The following is a 14,928-nucleotide window of genomic DNA, read 5'->3' as shown; positions in this document are numbered from 1 at the left end:
GATTCTTCCAGGAAAGGCATCCTCTGATTGGAGGAATCCAAACCGGGCACCTTGCTTTCCTGCTGGGGTGGGGTGTAGGAGGGTGAAGGAGGAGCCACAGGGTGGTGGGAGAGGCTCTTCTCAGCCCTCAGAGGGGGCTTCTGGCATGAGGGTGCATTGCACACCCACCCTGAAGCCTCCCTATTTAAGAGAGAACCAGGCAGGGTCAGGGCAGCTGCCTGAGTGGGAAGGAGGGACGCTTACCCACATGGGGCTTAAACCAGTGACCTTGATCTCATGGGCCCCAGGGAGTTCATGAGCTAACTTGAAAGCAGCAAAGGATGAAGGGCCCCAGGCTGCATTACCCCATCTCAGGGCAAGGCCGGAGGAACGCTGTGTCGTTCCTCGGGGCCTGGAGCTGGGAAATAACCTAAACTGGAACTTGGTCAGCAACTGGCTGTACTCGCCAGGAGGCCCTCGCCTGCTCCAGACTGAGGAAGGTGATTTGTATACCCACTTTTCATGGGTCACCAGATGGCACCCTCTGGAAACAACCCTATTAGGTAGAAAACAAAGACCGTGGGATGAGGGAGCGAAGGGAGGGGCAGGTCTCCAAGGCACAGCTGAGTCAGATGCTCAGCCATCCAGGCCCCCAACAGAGAGCTCTCTGTCTACAGCCTCTTGGCTCACCCATCCCCCAACCTCCACCTCTTCAGACGCACCCAGGAACCCCAGTCTCACCACCACTGTCCAAGCCGGGACTCGAGGACCAACCAGGCCTGGCCAGTGCACCAGAGTCCGGGCGGGGTAGGGGGGCCTGGGCAGAGCAAGGAAGGGACCAAGGGGCACTTCCATCGAGAGGATGTGGCCGAGGGCTTCGGGCCTGCGGTTCCAGGCAGAGCGCTGCTGGCCCCTGGCTGAAGTCACCTGTGCCCTTCCTGCAGGAAGCAGGGGGCGGCAGGAGTGGAGGGGGCAGGGGAAGCTGTGAGGTGTGTGGTTTAGACTGAAGCGCACACTGGGGTGAGCCCGGACACTCAAGTGGGTGGGCCTGGTGAGCTGCTTCTGCCACCAGGCCCTCTTCCTGTGTCTCTCTTCTCAGCTCTGTCCTGAAACCTGCTCACTAACACCTGTCCCTCCTCAGCGCCTTCAGCACAGACCACCAAGAAGGTTCAGAACAGCCCACCTCAGACAGAAGAGGCACCAGCATCACCAAGGCTCCAGAGAGCAGAGCACCGGGAAGGTACACCGAAAGAGGCCAGAAAGTCCTCAGAGCTCCTCTGAGGCACCAGGAACCAGTGCTGATGACACTGCCCCGGTCCCCACCGTGCTCCAGGCCCTGTTCCTAGTTTACGGGTGTTAATTCCTGAATAGGCCAAGTGTGGTCAGATCCAACAGCACCAGCATCCCCAGGCGCTCGTCAGAAGCGTGGGGTCTCAGGTCCCGCCCCAGACTGAATCTGAATCTTAACCAGGTTCCCAGGTGATTGCTGCACACAGGAAAGTTTGAGAAGCATCATATTAATTCATTTAATCCTGATAACAGCACTTGGTACCTCAGACAGTAAAGAAAGCGCCTGCAATGCAGGAGAACCGGGTTCAATCCCTGGGCTGGAAAAATCCTCTGGAGAAGGGAGTGGCTACCCACTCCAGTATTCTTGCCTGGAAAATTCCATGGACAGAGGAGTCTGGTGGGCTACAGTCCATGGGGTCACAAAAAGTCAGACATGACTGAGCGACTAACACTTTCAGGTAGGTATTCTCACGATCCTCTTTTACAGATGAGGAAACTAAGGCACAGGTTAAATAGCTTGCCCACGGCCACACAGCGGGGTTAGTGCCAGGGCTGGGACTTGAACCCAGACCATCTGGCTCCAGAGGACATACTCCTCACTGCCTTCGGAATGAGAGGACCATGGGGATTCCAGTCACTGCTGGCCATTCGGCGCCTGTTCTACCTGTGCTGGCCTACCTTCCAGAACCCACTCCAGCCTTCCTGCTATTTTTCTGTGCTCCACCTGTCTAGGGAGAGTCTGAATCATGGTTTTCTTAGGCATAGAAGGTAAGAACACCCACCAATTCCATGGACCATTCGTCAAGCATGTGTCATCCTGGGAGTTACGACCCTTACAAAAGATGCTCAGGATTCAAGTCTGCCTCCGAGAGTCCAGGGCCTAACAGAAGAGACAGAAGACAGGAATGGTCACATGGGTGAATAAAACGTATCTGGAGGTGTTTAGACACTCCCTGCGTGGCTGCCTCTTTAAGGCAGACCGCAGGGAGGAGGAAGTTTTGAGCCAGACCTTGAAGGCTGAAATATCTAACACAGGACAAGGGTCAGAGACCAGCTTGAGTGAAGGGGCAGAGGAGGGTGTAGATACAGGTGTAAAGTGGCCTGTGTGGCTGAAGTAGGTGCATGGAGCTTAGCTTAAAGCATCCCCTGCTCCAACCCTCAACTGATGCCCAGCTCCCCTCCACAGCCTCTCACCCAGAGTGCCCAGACTCCCTTGAATGCCCCACTATGATGAGGAGACCACTCCTTCCTATAGCAGGAAGCCCAGGCCATCTCTGGTGTGCCCACAGATATGTTCATTCTAGCCAGCACACCTGTGTACAGGTAGATGTCCTTCAAGCACACCTGAGCCGTGCAGATCCAGCTGGTCCTGCTGCTACCTAGGAAGTAACAGATGCCTAAATACCCAAGACATCTGCTGTACTAGACAGGCCCCACCCCTAGAGCCTTGAAGTCCTGGCTCCGTGGGCCTTAGCATCTCGACTCCACCCTGCTTGGAAGAACCCTGAGGCTGGCATGGCCACACACACAGTAGGGAGCCCTCTGGACGGTGCTCTTTGCTGAAGGCGCTGAGCATGTGCAGGTAATAAACACAGCCTGCTTGTCCTGGGCTGGAGTGACGCTGACGTGAGGTCCCCCTACAATGCCATTTAACATCCATTGCAGCCACAGGACCTCCCTCCACCATGACTACCACTAGACATGAGAACACCCAGGGCTCCCTCGTAATCGGGATCTGAGCTCAGATCGGTGACACTAGCGTCCAGTTCTGAGCACCTACACAAGATTCCTTCCCTCCTTCCCCTCATTGCCCACCTCCCCCTCACTTGCCTCAGTACTTTGCACACAAAGGGCACTCAGTAATTGCTTTAGAACGTTTGAGTTTAGGGACTTCCCTGATGGCTCAGCGGTTAAGAATCTCCCCGGCGTGCAGGAGATGGCCACACGCCATCCCACATGCCAGAAGCCCGCATACAGCACAGGCCGCAAAGAAAGATCCCACGTGAGGCAGGAAAGATCCTGCATGCTGCAACTAAGACCCTACAGAAGTGAAATAATAAATAAATATTAAAAACAACAACAACGACAACAACAGCAACGAACACGGAGTTATGGGCCCAGAAGTTGCCACCAGGGGGCGATGCGTGCTGCTGCCCAGCCTCCACCTTGGAGGGAGGTGAGATGAAGGCAAGGAGAGTGGCCCAATGTGGACAGTGCCTATTTCTGCCCTGAAGAGGGCAGATGCCCACAGGACAAGACAGGGAAGCAAGCAGGGCCCGTCAAATCCAGGCAGGCGGCATGAGGGGAACACAAGGAAAGAGAAAGCCAAGAGAATGACCCACAAAAGATCTTGAAGACTCTCAGATCTATCCTCTCCCTGTAGAGATGGTGAGCCTGGGCCTGGACAGGGGCAAATGTCAGCCTTAGGTCACACAGCAGGGTGGAGGTTTAAACCCTGCCCTCCAGCCTCCCAGAACCCTTCGTCCCACTTAACCCCCAGATACAGAGAAGGAAGCTTAACTCAACCGATCCCTCACCTTCCTCTAGTTGATACAGATCAGAAATGGGTTCCTGAGACAGCCCCAGGCCCCAGCCCCCTGCTCCTGCATCTCTTTCCCAAACACCCTCACCTCCGACCCTAATTACCCAAGGATTCACAGTCCTGCAGCTCTTGCTGTGACCCACCTCCTCAGCCGTCCATCTCCCTGGTTCTGCTTATCTGGCCATCATTCTGTCCCCCAAGGACCACTGCCAAGCCTTTGGGCTCAGCTGCTGACCTCTTAGAATGAAAATCAGATAATATCCTGTCCTTGCTTGAACCCCTGCCCAACAAAGGCTTCCCGCTGCCCATATGATATAACCTCACCTGCTCATCCTGCAAGTCTCAGCCCTACTGCCCCTCCCTCAGCCCCTGGAAGGCTCTAAGCTCAAACCTGCCGGACCCTCACCGTGCTCCGTCTGACCTCCTACTGCAGTCTTCCCAGACCAGCCTCACCCCATCTAAAGCCGATATATGCCTATTAAGTCCTGGCATCCACCTGTCTCCCCAGAGCACTCACTCTCATTTTTAATTGATTGGACATTGGGGAAAGATTTGCTTGGGATCTGTCCTCCTGGCTGGACTGTGGCTCCTCAAGATCACAGGCCAACTCCATGGAGTCCCACAGCTTCTCTGGCAACTAAAGCCCTTTGTGACTCAGGGAAGGTGCTCAGATTGTAATTGTTGAAAGAACTGATGGATGGAGGTGACAGCTTATGGTGAGCAGTCTCGAATTCGTGATCTCTGAAGGAGAGGATTTCGCTTCAGGACCGAAGACATGGCTCCAGTCACTCAGAGCTTTGCAAAAGTTTCATTACAGTGAAAAAGAGATGGAGAAAGCTTCTGACATAGACATCAAAAGGAGGCAGGGAGCACCTCACTCACTAGTTCAGATGGGGCTTTATATACTTTATCAATTGGTTAGTAACAATAGATTAAAAGAATGTTTCAAGGTTTTTAAAGTCTTACTAGACCCACTCCCATAACATACATTTTAGGATAACAGGATTAGCCTGAAGGTTCTTGTTAAAAAGGAGAAACATATCCTCGAGCAAGATACATTGTTGTTATATAATAATTAGTATAGAACTTAAGGAAAAACATACCCTTCTGGCTCAGACGGTAAAGTGTCTGTCTGCAATGCAGGAGACCCGGGTTTGAGCCCTGGGTTGGGAAGATCTCTTGGAGAAGGAAATGGCGGTCCACTCCAGTACTATTGCCTGGAAAATCCTGTGGACAGAGGAGCTTGGCGGGCTGCAGTCTATGGGGTTGCAAAGAGTCGGACACGACTGAGTGACTTCACTTCACTTCAGCAAGATGAGTTATTTTGTTGTGTAATCTTTCAGTTCAGTTCAGTTGCTCAGTTGTGTCCGAGGCCTCCCTGTCCATCACCAACTCCCAGAGTTCACTCAGACTCACGTCCATCGAGTCCGTGATGTCATCCAGCCATCTCATCCTCAGTCATCCCCTTCTCCTCCTGCCCACAATCCCTCCCAGCATCAGAGTCTTTTCCAATGAGTCAACTCTTCGCCTGAGGTGGCCCAAGTACTGGAGTTTCAGCTTTAGAATAATTCCCTCCAAAGAAATCCCAGGGCTGATCTCCTTTAGAATGGACTGGTTGGATCTCCTTGTAGTCCAAGGGACTCTCAAGAGTCTTCTCCAACACCACAGTTCAAAAGCATCAATTCTTCGGCGCTCAGCCTTCTTCACAGTCCAACTCTCACATCCATACATGACCACTGGAAAAACCATAGCCTTGACTAGTTGGCAAAGTAATGTCTCTGCTTTTGAATATGCTATCTAGGTTGGTCATAACTTTTCTTCCAAGGAGTAAGTGTCTTTTAATTTCATGGAGGCAGTCACCATCTGCAGTGATTTTGGAGCCCCCCAAAATAAAGTCTAACACTGTTTCCATTGTTTCCCCATCTATTTCCCATGAAGTGATGGGACCAGATGCCATGATCTTCGTTTTCTGAATGTTGAGCTTTAAGCCAGCTTTTTCACTCTCCACTTTCACTTTAGCTCTGGGCTTAAAGAAAGTTAGTATTAGGCAATCTTTTTAATTGGTTTTAATTTAGTTGTTATGATCATTTCCATAACAACTCAGAGCTTAAGAAAAAAAATAGTCTTATGTAACTAAGATGAAGGAATGTAGAAAAAAACATTTGTTCCTTTCTCCTCCTTGAGGGCCCTGGACTCCTTATCAACCTACCTAAGAATATCTCTCTCAGAGGGATGGATGGATGAGGGATGTTGTTCAGTCGCTAAGTCACATTCGACTCTTTGCAACCCCATGGACTGCAACACACCAAGCTTCCCTGTCGTTCACTGTCTCCTGGAATTTGCTCAAATTCATGTCAATTGAGTTGGTGATGCTATCCAACCTCTCATCCTCTGCTGGCCACTTCTCCTCCTGCCCTCAATCTTTCCCAGCATCAGGGTCCTTACCAATGAGTTAGCTCTTTGCATCAGGTAGCCAAAGTATTGGAGCTTCAGCATCAGTCCTTCCAATGAATACTGAGGGTTGATTTCCTTTAGGATGGCTGGTTTTGATCTCCTTGCATTCCAAGGAACTCTAAAAAGTCTTCTCCTGAACCATACAGTCTCAAAGCATCAATTCTTTGGCACTAAGCCTTCTTTATGGTCCAACTCTCACATCCGTACATGACCACTAGTAAAACCATAGTTTTGACCATACGAACTTTTGTTGGGAAAGTGATGTCTATGCTTTTCATACACTGTCTAGGTTTGTCATATCTTTTCTTCCAAGGACCAAGTGTCTTAATTTCATGGCTGCAGTCACCACCCACAGCGATTTTGGAGCCCAAGAAAATAAAATCTGTCACTGCTTCCACTTTTTCCCCTTCTATTTACCATGAAGTGATGGGACTGGATGCCATGATCTTAAATTTTTTGAACATTGAATTTAAAGTGAGCCTTTTCACTGGAGGATGGAGGGATAGATGGATGGATTGAGACAAAGATGAAGGATGAAATGAAGGACGGTCTTGGCATTGGGTTGAGAAAGGTTCTATTCACCCATTCATTAATCTAACAGTGATTTACTGAGTACCTACTGCCAACACATGCTGGGCACTCTGGGTGTTACAGAATGCATGGGACTTGAAATCTGTCTAACTCAAGGAAATATCTCTTAGTATGGGAGTAGGGCAAATATGCAAATAATAACAACAAAGGGAGGGTGTCCGTACAATAACCATTGGGTTAAAATTTCACAACTGTCCTAATATCAAATGATAACAGTAAATACTATGTTTGATTCTAAATATTTCAAGGTTTTATCTAAATAAAGTAACAATGCGGGAAAAAAAATCATTTTTCAGACTATATAGGCAATTTTGTCTTTAGAAAATGTGGTCATAGTAAGTATAAAATGCATAGAGTAGGCCAGTTCAAATAAAACATATACAGAGAGAAAACAAAACAGATCCTTGCTTGACTGAGCCAAGAACGGAAGACCTTTTAGCTATCTTCTAAACCTTCTATATACGCCCTTAACCTTCTAAAATTCTAGACTTGTACTCATTCAATCAACAAATTTTTATTGAGTACCTACTATGTAGCAGCTCTTTTCTAGGTTCCTGGACTATAACAGTATAGAGTTTACAGTCTGGTGGGAGTCGGGGTCAGGGGAGACAATAGCAATGGGTGGGCAGAGACAGTAAATGCAATAGCCAAGTAAATTTCATAAGAAGGGGCTTCCCTGGTGGCTCAGAGGTAAAGAATCCACCTAAAAGTTCAGGAGACACAGGTTCGGTCTTTGGTCCTATAAGATCCCATATGTCTCAGAGCAACTAAAAGAAATCAAAAGTTTGAGATTTCAGGGTAGAGAGAGTGGAAAGAATCTCACTGGCCTCACACTAACTCACAAGCCCACTGGCAAGTCCCATGCCCTCTCTGAACCCGTTTCCGTCTGTAAAGCACGCCCACGTTACCACCCTGCAGGTCCATCCACTGAGTTAATGATGGTCAAAGGGTGCCATACCCACACTCCAACGCTGCCCCAGCAGCTGCCCCCAGTCCCTGCCTCCTGCCCAGGCTGCATCCCCACCTCAGCTCCCCATCAGTACCTGCAGGGACTGTCCTGAAGGCCAGGGGCTGGCTCCAGTGGCTCCAAACCTCACAGCTGCCTAGCTGGGGCTTGGCCCGCACCTGAAGCTCATATTCCATGCCTGGAGCGAGATTCTCCAGGGAGATCCATTGCTGGTTCTGCCTGAGGGTCAGTAGCGGGGCGTCCTTGGGCAGAGACAGGGCTGTCAGACCAGAGGGGTCTGCACTGCCCCCTCACTTCCTGTGGCAGGGCTGGCTGAGAGTATGAGCAGAGCAGTGCCTTCCTTTATCCCTTCCAGCCCTCCACCCTGCACTGTCCCCCACTCCTACAGAAAGGCTCCCCAACTAGCCACTTGTAGGGGCCCCAGGAATCAGGGTCTTCCTGAACTCCTCCTCCTCTCTCAACTCCAGTATCCAAAGCCATCTGTCAATCAGCTGGTTCCACCTCCAGAACCTATTCTGGACCCTTGCCTCTTCCCTCCACTCCTTCCTCCTGCAGGTCTGAGCTCCCACAACCTCCGAGCCCCGTCCAAGGTCTCCCTCCTTCCCTGTGCCCCACACCCCTGGGCTCTGCTGCAGGCTCTTCTCCACTCAGCCATAAGGAGGGGTTTCCCATAGACCTCTCCCTGCTCGGCGTCACCTTTTTTGCTTTTTTTTCCAGCGTGCCAGACACACAGACCGTGTTTTGCCTTTGCAATGGTTTTTTCCTCTGCCTGGAAGACCCTCCCCAGATCCTCAAAGGCTCAATTCCTGCCTAAGCCCCAGATCTCAGAAAGGCTTGATCACATGAGTCTGAAGGAGCCTGGCCCAGGCCTTCTCAACTGTGTTATCACAATGAAATCTCATGAGAGTATGTAAAAACATCGCAGAGTCTGTTCCTATGCCCCATGTGAGTTTCCTCAGAGGCAGCTTGTCAGACTCTCCCTCCATTCTCGCTCCAGCATCCAGCACGTAGTAGGTACTCAGGGAATGTTTGTTGAGTGAGAGAGCGAATAAAGGAATGGGTAAGTGAATGAGTGGTAGTTCTACAGTAAATAATTTGCTGCATGCAGGAGACCTGGGAAGATCGATGGAGGAGGGAATGGCAACCCTTTCCAGTATTACTACCTTGAGAATCCCATGAACAGAGGAGCCTAGCAGGCTACAGTCCCTGGGGTCACAAAGCATCGGACATGTCTGAGTGACTAACACACAGTGAATGAGTAAGAGATCAAACCCCATGGACGTGGACCACACTGGATTTGAAGAGGGAAGAGTGGCTGCCCAAGGCCTCTGGAATCTTCAGAGGGGGAGTCATCTGCCTCTTGACTTTGTAAATCTTGCCTTGAATACGATACCAGCTGGACCCTTGGGGTGTCAGGGGACCCCAGAGGGAGGTGGTGGGGGGCAGTTCCAAGGAGCAGCAGGGGTTGATTAGGGGCTTCTGTGGCTTTGCTGAGATGAAGGACGGATAGGGTGCCCAGGACAGGGAGGAGTTAGGGCAGGTGGGACGGAGCCAGGTACTCACCTCGCAGCTGTGGTCGCCTTACCTTAACCAGGCCTTGAACTCCACATCGTTTTGAATGTAGTGGGATACTTGGGAGATGGTCCAGGTTATGTTGCACCTCTGGGTCTCTATGTGGACAACTTGGAGTGAGTGGGGTGGAACCAGACGAACTGGAGACAGGAGAGAGACAAAGGCAGACAGAACAAGCTTGGGGGGTGCCACATGCTGATGCTGAGATGAGAAAGCTGAGCCGAGCTGCCACCTCCAACTTTGTACCTGCTGTTCCTCCCTGCTGGCATTCTCTTTTCCCAGGAATCGGCAGGTTCCTACTCAAATATCACCCATTCAGAGAAGCTTACCCCACCCACCCACCACTATGTCCCCATCTCTTGTTTCATTTTTCTACCTAGTACTTATCATCATCTGATATATTAAATATCTACTTCTGATTTTTTATTCGTTTTCTGTCTGCCCCATCAGACTGAGCTCTCTGAGGGCAAGGATTTGATTTTCTCGAGTATCCTTGGTGCCTGGAACATTACCCAGCACATGGTGGGCACTTGATTAGATATCTGTGGAATGGATGAATCGAGCCACCCTTTCTCTGCAATCAGATTTGATCAAAGAGATTTACCTGGATCATCTCATTATTTTAATTCTACTTCATCACTCTTATATGATTATAAGACTGTATGATTCTGAAGTTCAATTGATCTTAATTTTTATACTTCTGAGACTCTGTAGAACTCCACAAATAATAATTAGCAAATGTTTATTGAGCAAGTGCTAAACAATTTCTGTATCTTGGCTTATAGACTCCTATAGCAACCATGCTTTTGGTGTTGTTTAGTCGCTAAGTTGGAGAAGGCGATGGCACTCCACTCCAGTACTCTTGCCTGGAAAATCCCATGGATGGAGGAGCCTAGTGGGCTACAGTCCATGGGGTCGCTAAGAGTCGGACACGGCTAAGCGACTTCCCTTTCACTTTTCACTTTCATGTATTGGAAAAGGAAATGGCAACCCACCCCAGTGTTCTTGCGTGGAGAATACCATGGACGGGGGAGCCTGGTGGGCTGCCGTCTATGGGGTCGCACAGAGTTGGACACGACTGAAGTGACTTAGCAGCAGCAGCAGGGGACTTCATCCCAAGTTCAGGAGGCAGTGAGTTGGAAGCTGATAGGGGTGTGGAAGCTGATGGGGAGAGACTAGTGTTGGGTGATGCCAGAGGGGAAGACAGGAAAGGAAGTGCCCACCCTTCCCACCCCACGCAGGCTCCACCCTGGAGTCCTTACTCACTGTAATCAAAGGGCTTAATCCTGGGTCATCATCCTCCTCTACTTCCCGCCTTCAGAGCACATCACCATCAATTTCATGACATCCACTATGGTCAGTTTCTGAGCTTGCAGGGGAAGGAGGCTGGGGATATAACTGCCAGTAGCTGGTATGGGGATGGAGAAGCTGCTGGGATATGGATGGCAGGGGAAACCATGGCTGTAATAAGCTGGACACTCTCCCTGATATCCTCCATCTAAGGCATGGCTCTGACTCTTTATGAAAAGGGTCAGATAGTTAATATTTTTGACGCTGCAGGTCATATGATCTCTGTCACAACTATTCAGTGTTGCCATTGTTGCTGTCCTGCAAAAGCAGCCATAAAAACAAGAGAGCAAATGGGTGTGGCTGTGTGCCAATAAAACTTAATTTATAAAAGCAGAGGAACAGAGCTTTTAATTTATTTTTAATTTATAGGAGCAGAGCTGAGCAGCTGACATCTCAATAACCTCGGATCCCTCCGCCCTGGGTCAGTCATCTGCTCTCCCTGGATGCTACCTCCTCCTCCTGCCTCCCCAGCCCAGGAAGCCCACTCTGCCGCAGCCCCTGACCACTGGGTTTGCTGGCGCCTCCACCAGAAAGATGCTCCTCTGCACTCACCGCCCCCCTGGCCACCCCTCTCAGCTCTGGTTACTCACTTCTGGAGGATGTCCCAGGACCAGGTTGCATCCCCAGGATCCTGGCTTCACTGGTTGCAGCTCAAAGGTGTGGTTTCACTGTTTTGTAGGAAAAAGCACCTCTCTTTGAAGAAAAAGAGGGACCCCCTCAGAGCTGGCCTCAGGAGGGTCCCCATGCAGCATTACTGTTCTAAGCCTGGGGTTTATGCCAACCCAACCTGCACCACTTCCCTTTGTGAGCATCTCTCCCTCCCAGTCAAGCCCCAAGGCAGTGAAAGTGTCCAGAAACAATTTTGTTCAGGGCACATGACCCTTCCCACGTAAAGCTCTCCAAATTCTTCCCATAGGGCTGAGGGTGCAGACGATCCTTGACAGGCCCTCCAGAGCCCCTTAGAATCACCACCCACCTGGGAGCCAAGGTCAAAGCCGCCCTGCTGGCTGCTACCAGCTGGATGTTTGGATCAGTGACCCTTCACCAGTTCCTTCCCAGCTGGCAGGTTCGTTCCCCCAGCCTCTCCCCAGTCCCCTGTCCCCACAGCTGCCCTAGGCATCTCACAAAATCCCAGGATATTTAAAAACTTTGGGGAACCCCATTCGGTCCTCCTTGCCTCTAACATCGAGTCCATCCTCGGCGTATCAGGCGAGCAGCCCAGTGTCCCCAAACTACCTAGTCTGGCTCATGCCCACACTTGCTACTGCACCCCAGATCACACACCCCACTGCAACTCAGGCTCCAGAAGTGTAAATATCTGACCCCCCAGTTCTTCCAGACTCCTGTGACACCAGCCGTCTGTGGGTCTTATTAGTCCAAAATTCTCAAAGTGCGGAGTTCTTGGAGTCTGAGAGCTGTTAGTAGGATTTCAAGAGTGTAAAGCTCAGGATGATACGACCTCCATGCCCTGTGGTTCTGTACATTTGCCCGTCAACCCCACACGCACCTCGGAGGCTGACGGCTGTGCAAGTAGCAGGTGGTGGCCCGCAGGCCCTCATCATGGTTCCAGACGCAGGAGACGTTGGCTCTCGAGTTATAGAAGCATGTGATGTTGGAAGCATATGCCGTGAAGATGCAGCGTGTGGGGCTGGCTGTAGGGCACCCATGGCCTTCAAGGGTTCGCCCGCCACTCCTGTCCCTACCAGGTGAGGAGATGCTCAGTCCTGGTGGGCAGAGAAAGGGTTCGTGGGTCCGCTTCAGAGAGGACAAAACTGAGTCCCACAGCCCGCAAGGACCCCCAGACTGATCGAGGCAGGGCAGAGACAAGAAGACATTGTCTTCCTGGGATTCGGAGAGGCCCGTGGGTACAGTGTAGATAGGATGGTCGAGGGAGAAGGTAGATACCCGGTCTCTGGTCCCATTGGCCCCGTCTTCCACCTTCTACCCCTGCTGATGGGGCTTCTGCCAAGAATCAGGGGTCTCAGAACAAGTTCTAGAAGGGCCTTGGCCTCCCTCCTGAGGGAAAGTCCAGCTCTGCAGATGCCAGGGTCCTCACCGTTCACTGCTGTAGATGCCTGAGGGATGGCCAGGGGCAAGAGGAGGACGAGGAGGGGCAGACAGCAGGACAGAGCCGGAGCCGCCATCACATCCACGGGTGGGGGCTGGGGAAGGGAGCCCTGGATGGAGGAAGAAGGGGAGAGGGCACGAGTGAGCAGCCAGCCACCTCCTCCCCCACCCACGAGACAGGCTGGGCACTGCCCTCCCGAGGTGCACCTGTCGGCTCCCCACCATGCCAGCCTCAGGGCCTTTGCACCTGCTGGTCCTGAAATCATTTACCTCAGTTGGGACTCAAACCCACGTGACCAGGACTCAAACCCAGTCAAAATCCACGGTACCTGTGTTTAGGCCCTAATGAAGCTCAGGTTCTTGATGTCGCAAGAATAAGTATAGGCCATCTCAGAAGGCAAGTGCAGACAGGAAGTGTGGTGTGGTTAGTTTTTATGGACTGGGTAATTTCATATGCAAATGAGTGGGAGGATTATTCCAACCGTTTTGGGGGAAGGAGGTTTCCAGGAACTGGGCCACAGCCCACTCCTTGGTCTTTTGCCTCTGGGTGTGTCATTTAGCTTGCTGATTGAAGGTCAGGGTCTAATCAAGTCCAGTTGTCTGCCATCTTGGACCCATTTCACTCTAACTAGTTTATGTTGTGTACTTGGGCTATGTCAAAGTTGTGCCCTGCCCTTTCCCTCCTATTCCAGTCCCTCTGGCCCACACATGCTCTTTCCTTTCCTTTGGAGATTCAGGGCCCCATGTTGTCATTGCTGAAAGGACTCTCTGAGTGGGCCCAACCCTTATTGAAAAGTTGGGGGAAATAAGGCACAGAAGGAGGGAAGATCTGCTTACATCCACATAGAGAGGCCAGCACAGAGATGGAATTAGAGCTCACAGACTCAGGTTAGATCCCTGGGTCAGGAAGATCCCCTGGAGAAGGAAATGGCAACCCAAATCAGTATTTTTGCCTGGAAAATTCCACGGACAGAGGAGCCTGGCAGGTTACAGTCTGTTGGGTCACAAATAGTTGGCCACGACTGAGTGACTGAACACATCCTCTTTACCTGGCTGCTCACTCACCCATACCAAAACCATTTGTCTAGATGTTTTGAAACCGTTAACCTTAGGTTAGGACTTGAACCCACGTGGCCAGGACTGGAACCCAGCCAAAACCCAGGTTGGAACTTGAACCCACCTGGATCTTTTAATTAGAATAAAAAACCCTTGGATCTTTTAATTAGAATCACTCACCTGATGTCTGGACTTACTGAGACTCAGGTTCTTTGTGTCATCACAGAAAGAATTCAGTGAGAGACAAAGTGATAGGTATGAAGTGGATTTATTCAGACTCAGAAAGAAGCACACTCCATAGACAGGGTATGCACCACTGTAAAGTGGCACCGAAATGTGGCCTGGTTAGTTTTTATAGGCTGGGTAATTTCATATGCTGATGAGTGGGAGGATTATTCCAACTATTTGGGGGAAGGGTGGGGATTTTCAGGAACTGGGCCACCACCTTGCTCTTTTGACAGTGTCTTGAAACTGTCAGGGGTCTCTCGATATGTCATTTAGCTTGCTGACTGAGGATCAAGGTCTAATCAAAGTCCACTTGTCTGCCATCTTGGGCCCATTTGATTCTTAATCAAATGTGCTTATGTTATGTCCTTGGGCTATGTCATTCTTTCAAAAATTGTGCCCTGCCCTTTCCCTCCTGTTACAGTTCCTCTATGTCATGCTCTATTTCAAACCTTTAACCATGGCGATCAGGGTATCTACTGGAGATACACTAATTATTCCCATTTTCAGAAGAGAAATTGAGGTGCAGAGAGGTGAAGCAAATTACCCAAGATCACACAGCTGATAAGAGGCAGCTGTGGAATCTGAGCCAAGGCACACTGCCTAGAGCCCAGTAAACTGTGCTGATCATCTTGTTAACAAAACCTCATAGCAATTCTTGAGTAAGGGATGGGGTGGGGGAATGGGGACTAAGCCCCCACGCTGTGCCAGCGTTTCATGTGCACCAGCTCATCTTATCTGCCAGCAGCAGGGGCTGGGAGCATGTATTGTCTCATTACTCAGATGAGGAGGCCAAGGCTCTAAGCCATGAACCCACCCAATGTCACATTGCAGA

The 14,928-nt window shown here is 50.7% G+C and overlaps 1 protein-coding gene across 1 annotated transcript in view; it reads right to left on the bottom strand.

The window, feature by feature from the left end:
- The window catches only part of LOC120858560 (interleukin-2 receptor subunit beta-like), a 42,736-nt gene extending 29,812 nt beyond the window's left edge, over positions 1-12,924 (bottom strand). Inside the window, exons 1-2 of the mRNA XM_040234693.1 lie at positions 12,802-12,924; positions 12,253-12,469 (exon numbers count right to left, since the gene is read on the bottom strand). Of these exons, the coding sequence (XP_040090627.1) occupies positions 12,253-12,469; positions 12,802-12,889 (305 nt within the window). The 5' untranslated portion in view covers positions 12,890-12,924. The remainder of the gene's footprint in view (positions 1-12,252; positions 12,470-12,801) is intronic.
- Positions 12,925-14,928: the final 2,004 nt, after the last annotated feature.

This window comes from Oryx dammah, unplaced genomic scaffold (genome assembly GCF_014754425.2).
Source record: "Oryx dammah isolate SB20612 unplaced genomic scaffold, SCBI_Odam_1.1 HiC_scaffold_29, whole genome shotgun sequence".
NCBI classification, from domain to species: domain Eukaryota; kingdom Metazoa; phylum Chordata; class Mammalia; order Artiodactyla; family Bovidae; genus Oryx; species Oryx dammah.
This window is presented reverse-complemented; position numbering and strand designations above follow the sequence as displayed.